At 38.0% G+C, this 13,561-nt stretch overlaps 1 protein-coding gene across 1 annotated transcript in view; it reads right to left on the reverse strand.

Moving 5' to 3' along the window:
* The window catches only part of KPNA3 (karyopherin subunit alpha 3), a 105,120-nt gene that overhangs the window by 4,724 nt on the left and 86,835 nt on the right, over positions 1-13,561 (reverse strand). Inside the window, exons 11-15 of the mRNA XM_037800106.1 lie at positions 6,293-6,424; positions 4,027-4,155; positions 771-875; positions 605-676; positions 287-449 (exon numbers count right to left, since the gene is read on the reverse strand). Of these exons, the coding sequence (XP_037656034.1) occupies positions 287-449; positions 605-676; positions 771-875; positions 4,027-4,155; positions 6,293-6,424 (601 nt within the window). The remainder of the gene's footprint in view (positions 1-286; positions 450-604; positions 677-770; positions 876-4,026; positions 4,156-6,292; positions 6,425-13,561) is intronic.

Below are 13,561 nucleotides of genomic sequence, written 5' to 3' on the forward strand. Positions count from 1 at the left end.
GAGGCTTTAATTTGCTCTAACACATTCTGACCTCGAGAAGAGTATTACTGTTTCCAAAGGAGCAAGGTGAATCCGTAGGAAGGTTATAGAGTAACCTTCAGAACCAGAGTGGCAATGTTTTCTGGAAAACTCTTGGAATACTGATATAGAGAAGAACAGCAGCATAATGTGATGACTTAGTAACAATGTATCCTGACGTTCATATTTTTAATAAGTTGTCTTTAAGAGATTTAATGTTTCAGAGTTCCAGTGCTCAACTACTCTCCTTCTTTCAATCCACTCTTACCTCCACACTCTTCTATTATTTCAGCTATTGTGCTTGCTTCATCACCAGCCATTATCAGAATGTTTTTCAGACCATCCAGAACCACCTGAACAACTTGAGAATCTTTTACTGAGAGTAAATTACAGAATGGTGGTATTACATTCTGCTGTACAAGGTACTCAACCTAGATGACAAAAGAGAAGAAATATTTTTATTTAAATAATTATCTTCTCCCCCAAAAGAACAGAGTACAGTGCTTAGAAACAATCAGCAACTCCTAACCATGGGAGAACAGTATACTTTCCAGTATTAACAATTCTAATGTTTTTTCAAGCTCACCTGATCTTTTCTGCCACTTATTGTTAAGTTGCTAATTGCCCAAGCAGCTTCTTTCTGTGTTCCAAAGTCCCCCTGCAGGTTAAAACAGAAATCACAAAATGAATTCTTTATCCAAAAAGTCTTGAATGCAATACGTTAAAAGACACAATGAACTCATAGGACTGACCTTAGCAAGCTGATGAATAATCATAGGGATTAATCCAGCATCAATTACAGCTTGAACTTGTTGCTGGTTGCCTGCTGTTATGTTAGAAAGGAACCAGACTGCTTCCTATAATTGACAAAAAAAATACAGTGTACTTTATTTGGAAAATTCTATCTTTAATGCCTTTATATGTTTTATTTCAATATATTTTATATATGCAATAACAAAATCACTTGAGCTCCATTAAAGAGACTGCATCTAAAAGTGATTAGGCTATACTGATCTCCCATTTAGAAAAAAGTAGCAAGGAAACTTCCATTCATAATATTTGGGCCCCCTTAACCTGGCACTTATTCATTCAATAATATATAAGTCTACTATAAGCTAGGCACCATTCTAGCATTTGGTGACACAGCAGTGAACAAAGACAAAAATCTTTGTTCGTGCGGCTTACATTTCTGTGCATTAGCCCCTATAAAAGACAGATGAGAGAAATAAATATGACTGACTTTCCTAATACTTTGTTAAAACTATTTCTAATAAAGGTGAATTTTTTAATTTAAAAAACTCACAAGATACAGTCAATCATTCCACAGAAATCAAGCATCTAACTAGTCTATGATGGATCTAACATAAGTATTTTTCTAACCTTAAAGGATTGATAAGTCACAAATACATTTCCAAGTAAAGCCCATTTAGACTAAGTAAACTATTTCTGATATTTTAATTTCATAAGAGAAACATGATTATGATATATATTTTCTGGGTGTACAAATTATTGTGATACTTCTTTCTCTGGGAGAAGAAAACACCAAGTTCTCTAAGACTCAAATTTTCTTTCAATTAACTCAGAGATCTGAAGAGATAAATATGTCCAGGTATTCCACAAATGAAAGTTTCAAAAGGGTATAATTACATACAGCTAACCTGCTACGATCAACTCTCAGAGGTCATGGATTTAACAAACAGTACTACAGCTATAGTGGATTTTGTGTCAATATCATAATGGCAAAAAGCCTGATATATGTAAACAAAAATTAAATCTAAGATTTATTATAATTTCAGTGTCAAACCTTCTTCCTCCTCCACAACTGAAAGAGTTCATTGTAAATTTATTTTGTCATCCAATTGCGGTAAAATGTTAACAGCTGGTGAATCTGTGTTTAGAGTATATAGATGTTCACTGTATTCTCGTAAATTTTTTGTAGGTCTGAAAACTTCCAAACTAAAATGTTGACGGGAAAAAAAAAAAGCTGGTAATTTCTACCACCAGGGTCCTATGATGGCTCCAAATACGCAAATAACACAAATGCTCACGGTGGAAGTCTTTTAAAGCAACTAACTGCTTACTAAGGCTGAGTTGGTATCTCTAAGAACCCTTTCTCTTTCCCCCAGGAAACCTTCATTTAAGAGTTTATGGGAACTGCTCTCCATCCCACTCAGCTCTGCCTCATGTGTAAGTCTCCCCTCTTTCTCCCAATACTCAGTCTACTTATATCCCTTTCCTTCCCAACTCCTAGTTCCCTTATTTTAAAATAACCTTTGAGAAGTGACTCAAAATTAAAATTTGCTAAAAATGTACATAGAAACAAATTCACAACCAAAAAAGGATTTTTATAAATGAGACTCTAAGATGGTGAGATGATTTTAATACACAAGAGGTATGAATACAGAATACTGTAATAAAGACTAAACACCTCAAGGGCTTTTGCAAAGACTGAGTAAAAAAAGTCAAGTGCGTTGAGCTCAATGCCTGGCACCTAAGCACTCAAAGCTCAATCGTTACTGTAATAATCATCATACATTAATTAATTCACAGAGGAAACATTTATTCAACACCTACAATATACTAGGCATGAAGGGATATAAAGATGAACAAAATTCCTTAAGAATCTTTAAACTACAATAGGAACAACATGTAAACAAACAACTGTAAAACAGTAACATAAATGCTAAAAAACGTCAAATGAAGTAGTTTGTTTTTGTCATGAATAATTACATATTTTTAGTTTTCAATTATGAAGTAAATTTAGCTATAAAAATCACCTATATTATTGAAATTTGCAAAGTAAAAAATAACTGGCCCACATTCTGAAAGTCTCTAGCTTCTTTCCCTTCATTGGAACAAACACGTCAGTAAAATCTGATTTTTGACAACATATGTTTCTGTAAGAATCCAACTGTCACATTTCAGTCAAACAATGTATAGTTATGACAGAAGAGTAAATGATCGATTCTGCTGGGTTTGGGAACAGTGGCATTTCAGGCAGATAAAACTGCATTCAACTAGTATCTGATCAGCACTTTTATGACTACCATTATGCTAGATGATGGTGATAAAACACTGAACTCCTATCGAGCTCTGTCATGAAGGTGTGAATGAAAATGGCCATTTGGAGAACTTTAAATAGTAAGTATGAGAGAAGACAAGAGGTTGAGGCTGCAAAGGAAAGGGAGGGACCAGATAACGAAGAGCCTTTCTCACACAAAGGCATTTGTATTTTATCCTAACAGCATGGGGATAACTTTAAGTGAGAGAATGATGTGACCTGTTTTTTAAAGGGTAGCAAATGACTATACTCTTCCTCAAAGCTCTCTGGTTAGGGGAAGTCTGCTAGATCAGTCAGATAATGGTCCCCACTCTTTATTTGCAGCATATTTTTTTCTGATTTATGACTGCATATCTCATTTGTCCCTTCTTCCTCTAGGACAAGAATATTTTATTCACAGGAGTCTTCTATCTGAAAGTCTATCATTCTGTATATATACACATGCTTTTTCCCCTGCATTAGCAGAAAATAAACACATTATAAAATAGATAATAATTTTGTATCTCAAGCCTGAAATCTTAAAAAGAAGTATTTTTTTATGATCCTTTCATTTAGGCACTTTTTATGTCCACACTAATTTCCGTATGGAGATTAAATTGTGATCCCTCTATTTGTTCATAAAAGAACCAGCCATGTAAGTGGCAGATTTTGTATGTACACAGAACCAGTGGCTACTGACTTACTGGTTGTTGCTACTGCTCAATCTACTTAAATAAAAGCAGAGGTAATATAAAATTTTTTTATTCTGGGATGATGAGGGCAGCACTTTTATAAGAAGCAATTAAAAGTTGAAACAAAAATTGAAGAGGTGATGTGATATTCTCATCTTAATTGCACTGGTTTTGAAGAAAACCACAATCAAACAAGCAACCAGAGAAAGCAGAGGGCAGCTAAATAACATTTCCAAGGAGAAAGGAACTCGGCCATGAGGACATCAGGTGCCTTACCTTATTTATCTTCTCTTTTGGGTGTGACAGGAGATTCGGGAAGTGGGACAGGACATCGCAGTTGAGAACGGCCTGGGTCTGCTCGTCCGTGCCGGTCACTATGTTGCCAACTGCCCTGAGTGCTGCTGTCTGCACAGGAAGGAATGTTTTATCTAAGGTCAGTTATTTGTTTATGATGAAGCTGACTCTAAAAAGGGCAGGGCAGGAATGAGTAACACTTCATCCACACACAAATTAAGCAGAACGGGGAACAATTCTGAATTTTAAACTTACAGTTACCTGTGAAAAATATTTTATGGTAAAATTATGTGGAAGACTGCTGTAAAAAAGATAAAAAAATTAAAAAAGGGAATTAAAATAAAAAACCCTAAAGGTCCATTTTAAATATCACTATATTACTAAAATTTTATGCCCTCAAAACCCAGTTTTATTATCCACCAGCGTCTGTGACTGCATTTTATTCTGCCTTTGGAATGTTGGCTGAAAATGAATTTACTGCTGTTCAGGTCACACTTTTTTCTGGGCAGTGGGATTCAGACTCAGCCGCGGGAGGCGGGTCTGGGTATGCTGTGAGTCACCCCGTGCTTCCTCAGCACACGACCTCCACAACATCACAGGCCCCTGAGCCACAGACACGGGCTTCCCTGTGTGTCCGACCCAGCCAGGTCTGAAGCTCTGCAAGGACAGAAACCACTTCTCATCTGCGTGAACAGCCTTCTCGCAAAGCACCATGCCCAGCACACGGCGGGTGCTCATTAAATTTTACTGAATGGACAAAGAGTCCTGGTTCATAGTTACCTTCTAGTTATATGCTCTTTAAGTCACTTAATTTGCATTTGATGGTTGTTTTGCAATGAAAATATTTCTAAATAAAACAGATGTAAAAGCCCTTTGTAAAGTGAAAGAATCATACATTTTGTGCATTATTATTTTAACAAATGTTCTGATAGAATTTGGGATTTCAGACTATTAAAATAAATAATGTTCTTCCTTTATTAAAGGTGGAAAAAGGGAATCCATATACGGTTAGCAGCTTTTTAGTTTCTAAAAGGGAAGCTAAAACATCTACCATGTTTTGTTATTCCATAAAATAACATCCTAACTTGAAAAAAAAATCTACAGACAATGTCCAAATAAAAGACCTTCCACTGCAAAAAGGACAGCTGGCCGTAGATCACTGACATATGTGTGCACACCCGCCCTGCACTGTCCTCCGTGTTCTCAATTTAAAGGAGGACTGGTGAAAACTTCATCATGGGCAGAAAGCAGTCTTGAAATTCAGCAATAGCAGCTAGAAAGTAAAATATAAAGCTAGAATAGAAAATCAGAAGCATAAAAGGAAAGAGATCTGACTGGGATTTGTTTTAAAATATTAAAAAAAAAAAACTAGATGAGAGTAGAGGTACAGATGATAAAATGGCAAATGTTGATAAACTGAAGTTGAGTGAGGCATACACGGAGGTTCATTTTTTCTACATCTATGTATGTCTAAAGTTTCCCATAATACAAAGTTAAAAAGAGAGAGTGAGAGATTTCAGAGATACACTAAGCTACTGTGTCTCCTAATATCGAATCACAACATAATCGCTACCTCCCAAGTGCCCAGTATATGGCAGCTGCTCATTCATGCACAGAGGATAGAGGTGAAAGGGTCCGAGACCCTCAGGGTACCCTGAACCCAAGAGTGTAACAGAGAAGCCAGCAGTTCCAATAAGGGAATAAGTTATAAAAATAGAAATGTGGAATACAGAGAAAAAAACGGCACTGAGGCTCTCCGGGGGACGGTGTGGGAAAGTTTCTCAGGATATACTAGAGTCTTAAAGGTTATCTCCCTCTGCAAAGTGGCTCAAGATACATAGCAAAAAGACAGCTTTGAAATCTACATACGAAGAAGGGACAGCTTTTTGTAATGGACAGGAAGGGTGAGGGGGGCTTGAGGTTTCCAGCTTAGACCAAGCTGTCCACTGTAAAGGGAAAGAGGGAGAGGAGCGGGGTTTATGCAGAAGACAACGTTTCACTTTTGTCTGGTTAAAATGAGAGCATAATGCCCGAAGGAGTTATAAGAGGTTAAAAACAGTTGGCTATATGGGTCTGAAAGAGCCAAGATTCTAGATAAGATAAAGATCTGAAAATCAACAAAACTGGGTTCAGGGGAATAGTAGAAGAATTATACACTTGGAGGCCGAACAGAAGCCTGGTCATACAAGTTAACTGGTTATTGCAAACACAATTCCATACAAGTAAGAAAAAATTACAAAATACTTACTTGAACTTTCACTTCCTGGTGGCTCAGAAGGGGCACAAGAAACGGCACAACCCCTGAATCAATCACCATCTGAATCTGCTCATTACCTCCATCTGTCAGATACGACAGAGCCCAAACAGTGTCTACAAGGATCTATGGGAAGTAAAAATGAATAACCAGTTCACAGATTTGTTTGAATGTTTAAAATATATAACACACCCTCAGAGGTAGGGATAGGAAAAGTAGCCAAATTTTATGTTTTTGCTTGGTGGCAAAAATATCTGCTCACCCAATAAATCTATGAAGTGGAAGGCACCTTTCTCTCGATGCCTGCCCCAGAACACTCATCACAAAAATGCGACAAAGATGACTGGGATAACTTCTACTCCAACTTCTGCATTTGTGTTATCAGACAGGTGAATTTAAAAACAGGCAGAAGAGTAATTTTCCCTGCCCCCTGGGTACCAATAATCACATTGAACATTTTATATACACAATGAGGCCAATACCCCAGGCTGCTTCAAGTCTAGAATAAACTAAAAAGATCATATATCTAACTCCAAAGGATTTCAAACATCTTTGGCAATACAATTAATTTTTCCAACTGCTAAAGTAAACAGATAAACATATCCCCAACAGAAGAGCACAAACCATGCCCTATGCCCATCCTAATTTTGCAGATGACTAAAAACAAAACAAAATGAAACAAAAAAAACAACACAACAGGCTCAGAGGTTTGGTGACTCATTCAAGGTCAGAGTTTTTGGTAGCTTTCCTTTGTGTCTTGTCTTCACAGAGGAAAGCACTGGTCTCATCCATGGGAAATCCAGAGATGTTTCCTAGTAGGGCATCCAAATTAAAAACATTTTGTTGTCCCAAGAGAATAGCTACCACCTGAATTCAAATCTCCCCACATATCCTTCAGAAAAACAAAACAAAACAAAACACACACACACATATAGCCAAATGTTCAGCATTACTAGGAGTCAAAGCATACTGCAAATTTCAAGTTACCCATAAGAAGAGAAAAAAAATTAAATTCCAGTTTTATCTGGACCTCCCAGCCCAAGCCTGCACGAGACTTCAGAGTCTCTATGAAGTGACCATGTGGAAAAGAGGAGAAGGGAGTGAAAAGCTTAAAGGTGACACATCCTAGTAAAACTACTGTCCTGTAAAGATAAAGAAAAAGTCCTCCAGGACTCCAGACAAAAAGACCAATTTACATCATGTAACAGTAAGAAAGCCAGGCTGGCATCACTTTTTTTTTTTTTTTTAATTAAATTCAGTTTTATTGAAATACATTCACACATCATACAATCATCCATGGTATACAATCCACTGTCCACAGTATGATAACATAGTTATGCGTTCATCACCACAATCTATCTCTGAACCTTTTCCTTACATCAGAAAGAACAGGCTGGCATCACTTTTTAAAAGCAACATACAGTGGAAGAGCATTTCCAAAAAACTTGAGGAAAAAGCGTGAACTAGGATCAAGGCTATAGAAAAATAATTATACAGGCCAGAATGAAGAGAATACTGTATTCATAAGCCTTTGCATAGAATTCTGCTACAGTGGGACTGGCAAACTACAGACTGCAGGCCAAATTTGGCCCTGCATGTTTTTGTAAATAAAATTTTATGGTTACACAGCCACACCCACCCATTACATGTCATCCATGGCTCCTTCCTGCGTAAGGCATAGGTGAGCAGTGTGACAGAGGCCATGTGAGTGTTTAAGATCTGGCCCTTTACATGAAACGTTTGCCGACCCCTCTACGCACTGAAGAGCTTCAATCAACCTAGAGAAGTCTGGGGATGGTAAGCACTTAGTCTATTTTACTGTAGATCAAAGACTAATACAAACATAGAAATAAGAGTGGAAGATTAATTTGTAAATGTTATATGTTCTGGAAAAATGAGGGGGGCAGAAGCTGTGGTGGAGAGCTGAGCCCTCTACCACACACCCCGGCCTCCCTGCTGGAGGATATCTGCAGACGCCGGATGCGTGAGCAGGGCCTGTCCACTATCCTGTCTGGCAGAAGCAAGTAACAAGATTTAAACAGGAATCAGGGTCTCATTAACACCCACAATGTATAGGATACAACTGAAAATAATTTGTTAGACCAAGGACAAGAAAATCTCAACTCAAAGAGAAATGACAACCAACAGACACCAACACTGAGATAACTCAGATACTGGAATTATGTGACAAGGATTTGACCGGAAGTTTAAAGCAATTATCATAAAAATGCTCCAATGACACCCCAACCTCACACCATACACAAAAATAAATTCAAAATGGATCAATGACTTAAATATAAAAGCTAAACCACAAAAGGCCTAGAAGAAAACATAGGGGAAAATTTTCATGACCTTTTATTTGGCAATGGATTCTTCGCTATGATACTAAAAGCATGAGTGACAAAAGAAAAAATGGATAAAATGGACTTAAAAAGAATTTAAAACTTTTGTGCATCAAGAAAGTGAAAAGACAATCTACAGAATGGTGGAAAATATTTGCAAATCATATATCTGATAGGTGTTTAACATCCAGAATATATAAAGAATACTTACAACACAACAAAAAGACAACCCGATTAAAAAATGGGTGAGGCACTTGAACAGACATTTCTCCAAAGAGAATATATAAATGACTGAAAAGCACATGACAAGGTATTCAACATCACTGGCCACTAAAGAAATACAAATCAAGACTATGGTGAGATACCACGTCACACCCACTAGGATGGCTATTACCAAAGAAACAAAAACAAAAACAAAAAACAAACAAAATACCAAGTGATGATATGTAGAAATTGGAATCCTCATGCATTGCTAGTGGAAATGTAAAATTGCAGAGTCCCTGTGGAAAATGGTTTGGCGTCTCCTCAAGAGGTTAAACTAAAATTACCATATGACCCAGAAATTCCTTTCCTAGGTACATAAGGAAAAGAGTTGAAAACAAAGACTCAGATCATTGTACACCAATGTTTACAGCACAATTACTCACAGAGACAAAAGGTGGAAACAATGCAAGTGTCCACCAACAGAAGAATGAATGATAAACAAAATGTGGTGTGTATACACAATGAAATATTCAGCCATAAAAAGAAGTGAAGTGAGAACCTAAAATGGCGGCTAGGAGAGACAGGACAAAAAAACACCTCCATGAAAAATACTAGATAAAAGCCAGAAAGTGACCCAGAATACCAGTTTCAGCAATGCACCAGCAGGACAAGGTCTGCTAAATCCACAGGGACCGTGCACTTGGTGAAATCGGGAGTCTGTGCTCTGAAACAAGTGAGTAAGCTGCTGAATATCCGGCAGCCACGCTGTGGTGTGGGGAAACCGAGGGTTGGCGTTTGGAGGCGGACTAGTTCTTTTTTAAAAAAATCCAGAAGTGGCTGCAGATACAGCAGCGAGAACCGCACAGTGAAGTGCGGCAGGAAAGGGCTGTGTGAATGCCTCAATATCTGGCATGGAAGATAGCCTTTCGTGCACCCACTGCTAATTGTCTCAGAGCGAGGCAGGCAGAGGTTAGCCAAAAGGGAGAAAAAACCACGCCCTTTGCAGCCATCTTCCCGGCGGCATGGGAACGCTCCTGCCCACAGCCCAGAGCCACGCCAAAAAACACAGTGTGATGGGGGGGTGTTTCCAGCAGTACACACACATGCCAGTGTCGGGCGTGGACAATAGCCTTTTGCGCACCCACAGCTAATTGTCCTGGAGCTGGGAAGGTGGACCTGTGAGAAAAGGGGGAAATTAACACACCCCATACAGCCATCCTTACAGCAGGCTGGGAACACACCAACACAGCCCAGCAGGTCAGAACTTCCCCAGAGGGACGGCGCACACTTGTGACATAGCACAACCTTCCCTCAGCAGAGGCCCTAGAAGAGCACAGCCTGGGAGAGGAACCCACTCAGAAATCCCAGGGACCATACGCAAATACCAAAGACTTGTGGGTCAGCGGCAGAGAAAATCTGTGGTGAGACTGAAATGAAGGTTTAGAATCTTGCAACAGCCTTAAATCTCCAGGAATACCCGGGAGGTTTGATTATGAAAGCTGCCCTCCCTCCCTAACCGCTCAGACACACAGCCCACATTCAGGGCTGATAGCACCAACAACACACCTAAACTTGTTGCACCAATTGGACCCCACAAGAATCAGACTCCCACACACCGCAAAGACAAAGTTGGGGAGAACTGATTTGAGGGGAATAGGTGACTCGCGGATGCCATCTGCTGGTTAGTTAGAGAAAGAGTACACCACCAAGCTGCAGATCTGACAAATTAGAGATTCATCCTTGAATAATCATACAGATCCTAAAAGAACCCTATCAAGTAAAGCAAATGCCAAGAGGTCAAAAATAACAAAATTTTAAAGCCTATGATAAAACCAGATGATGTGGATAACCCAAACCCAAACACCCAAATCAAAAGATCACAGGAGAGACAGTACTTGGAGTAATTAATCAAAGAACTAAAGACAAACAACGAGAGCATGGCACAGGATATAAAGGACATGAAGAAGACCCTAGAAAAGCATAAAGAAGAAATTGCAAGAGTAAATAAAAAAACAGATGATCTTATGGAAATAAAAGAAACTGTTGACCAAATTAAAAAGATTCTGGATACTCATAATACAAGACTAGAGGAAGCTGAACAACGAATCAGCGACCTCGAGGACTACAGAACGGAAAATGAAAGAAGAAAAGAATGGGGAAAAAATTTAAAAAATCGAAATGGACCTCAGGGATATGATAGATAAAATAAAACGTCCACATATAAGACTCATTTGGTGTCCCAGGAGGCGAAGAGAAGGGTAAAGGTCTAGAAAGTATATTGAAACGAATTGTTGGGGAAAACTTCCCAAGCCTTCTACAGAATATAAATACACAAAGCGTAAATGTGCAGCAAACTCCAAATAGAATAAATCCAAATAAACCCACTCCAAGACATATTCTGATCAGAATGTCAAATACTGAAGAGAAGGAGCAGGTTCTGAAAGCAGCAAGAGAAAAGCAATTCACCAGATACAAAGGAAACAACATAAGACTAAGTAGTGACTACTCAACGGCCACCACTGAGGTGAAAACGCAGTGGCATGACATATTTAAAATTCTGAGAGAGAAAAATTGCCAACCAAGAATACTTTATCCAGCAAAGCTCTCCTTCAAATTTGAGGGAGAGCTTAAATTTTTCACAAACAAATGCTGAGAGAATTTGCTAATAAAAGACCTGCCCTACTTGAGATACTAAAGGGAACCCTACCAACAGAGAAACAAAGAAAGGAGAGAGAGACATGGAGAAAGGTACAGTACTAAAGAGATTCAATATTGGTTCATTAAAGGACATTAAGAGAGAGAGGGAAAAAATATATCTGACAAACATAAACCAGAGGATAGTATGGCTGATTCAAGAAATGCCTTCACAGTAATAACATTGAATGTAAATGGATTAAACTCCCCAATTAAAAGATACAGTTTGGCAGAATGGATCAAAAAATATGAACCATCAGTATGTTGCACAGAAGAGACTTATCTTAGACAACAACACAAAGAAATTGAAAGTGAAAGGATGGAAAAAACATCTCATGCAAGCTACAGCCAAAAGAAAGTAGGAGTAGCAATATTAATCTCAGATAAAATAGACTTTAAATGCAAGGATGTTAGGAGAGACAAAGAAGGCCACTACATACTAATAAAAGGGACAATTCAACAAGAAGAAATAACAATCATAAATGTTTATGCACCCAATCATGGTGCCACAAAATACATGAGACAAACATTGGCAAAACTGAAGGAAGAAATAGATGTTTTCACATCTATTTCTGTGTATTGTGGGAGACTTCAATACATCACTCTTTTCTATAGATAGATCAACCAGACAGAACACCAATAAGGAAACTGAAAACCTAAACAATCTGATAAATGAATTTGACTTAACAGAGATATATAGAACATCATATCCCAAATAATCAGGATACACATTCTTCTCTAGTGATCACGGAACATTCTCCAGAACAGACCATATGCTGGGACATAAAACAAGCCTCAAGAAATTTAAAAAAATTGAAATTATTCAAAGCACATTCTCTGACCACAATGGAATACAATTAGAAGTCAATAACCATCAGAGACTTAGAAAGTTCACAAACACCTGGAGGTTAAACAACATACTCCTAAAATAAATGGTTTATAATGCAGAATGTAGGGAAACTAGCAATACAGAGCAATTAATGAAGAGGTAACAATAACCCAATAAGAACAGATAAGCTATCATGGGTAAATTTAACATTCCGGGAATGCCCAGGAATGACTATGGTTTGTTAATTTCTGATGGGTATGGTAGGAACAAGTTCACAGAAATGTTGCTATATTAGGTTATTTTCTTGGGGTAGAGTAGGAACATGTTGGAAGTAAAGTAGTTATTTTAGGTTAGGTATCTTTTTCTTACTCCCTTGTTATGGTTTGTTTGAAATGTTTTTTTATTGCATATCTTTAAAAAAATTTTTTTTATATACTTAATTTTAAAAAGGTTAATCAAGAGTTAATGGCAATTGTGAATCTCCCCGGCAATGTGGAATATGACTCCTGGGGAGGAATGTGGGCATCATGGGATGGAGAACATCTTCTTGACCAAAAGGGGGATGTGAAAGGAAATGAAATAAGCTTCAGTGGCAGAGAGATTCCAAAAGGAGCCGAGAGGTCACTCTGGTGGGCACTCTTAAGCACAATTTAGACAACCCTTTTTAGGTTCTAATGAATTGGGGTAGCTGGTGGTGGACACCTGAAACTATCAAACTACAACCCAGAACCCATGAATCTCGAAGACAATTGTATAAAAATGTAGCTTATGAGGGGTGACAATGGGATTGGGAAAGCCATAAGGACCACACTCCACTTTGTCTAGTTTATGGATGGATGAGTAGAAAAATAAGGGAAGGAAACAAACAGGCAAACAGACAAAGGTACCCAGTGTTCTTTTTTGCTTCGATTGCTCTTTTTCACTTTGATTGTTGTTGTTGTTGTTTTTTTTGTGTGTGTGCTAGTGAAGGTGTCAGGGATTGATTAGGTGATGAATGTACAACTATGTAATGGTACTGTGAACAATCGAATGTACGATTTGTTTTGTATGACTGCGTGGTATGTGAATATATCTCAATAAAATGAAGATAAAAAAAGTTAATGGCAATCAATGCAATATACGATACTGGACTGGATCTAAGAATGGAGGAGGAAAGCTCAAGGGGGCATAAGGAAAAATTGGAATATAGAATTT

Source organism: Choloepus didactylus, chromosome 12 (genome assembly GCF_015220235.1).
Source record: "Choloepus didactylus isolate mChoDid1 chromosome 12, mChoDid1.pri, whole genome shotgun sequence".
Lineage (NCBI taxonomy): Eukaryota > Metazoa > Chordata > Mammalia > Pilosa > Megalonychidae > Choloepus > Choloepus didactylus.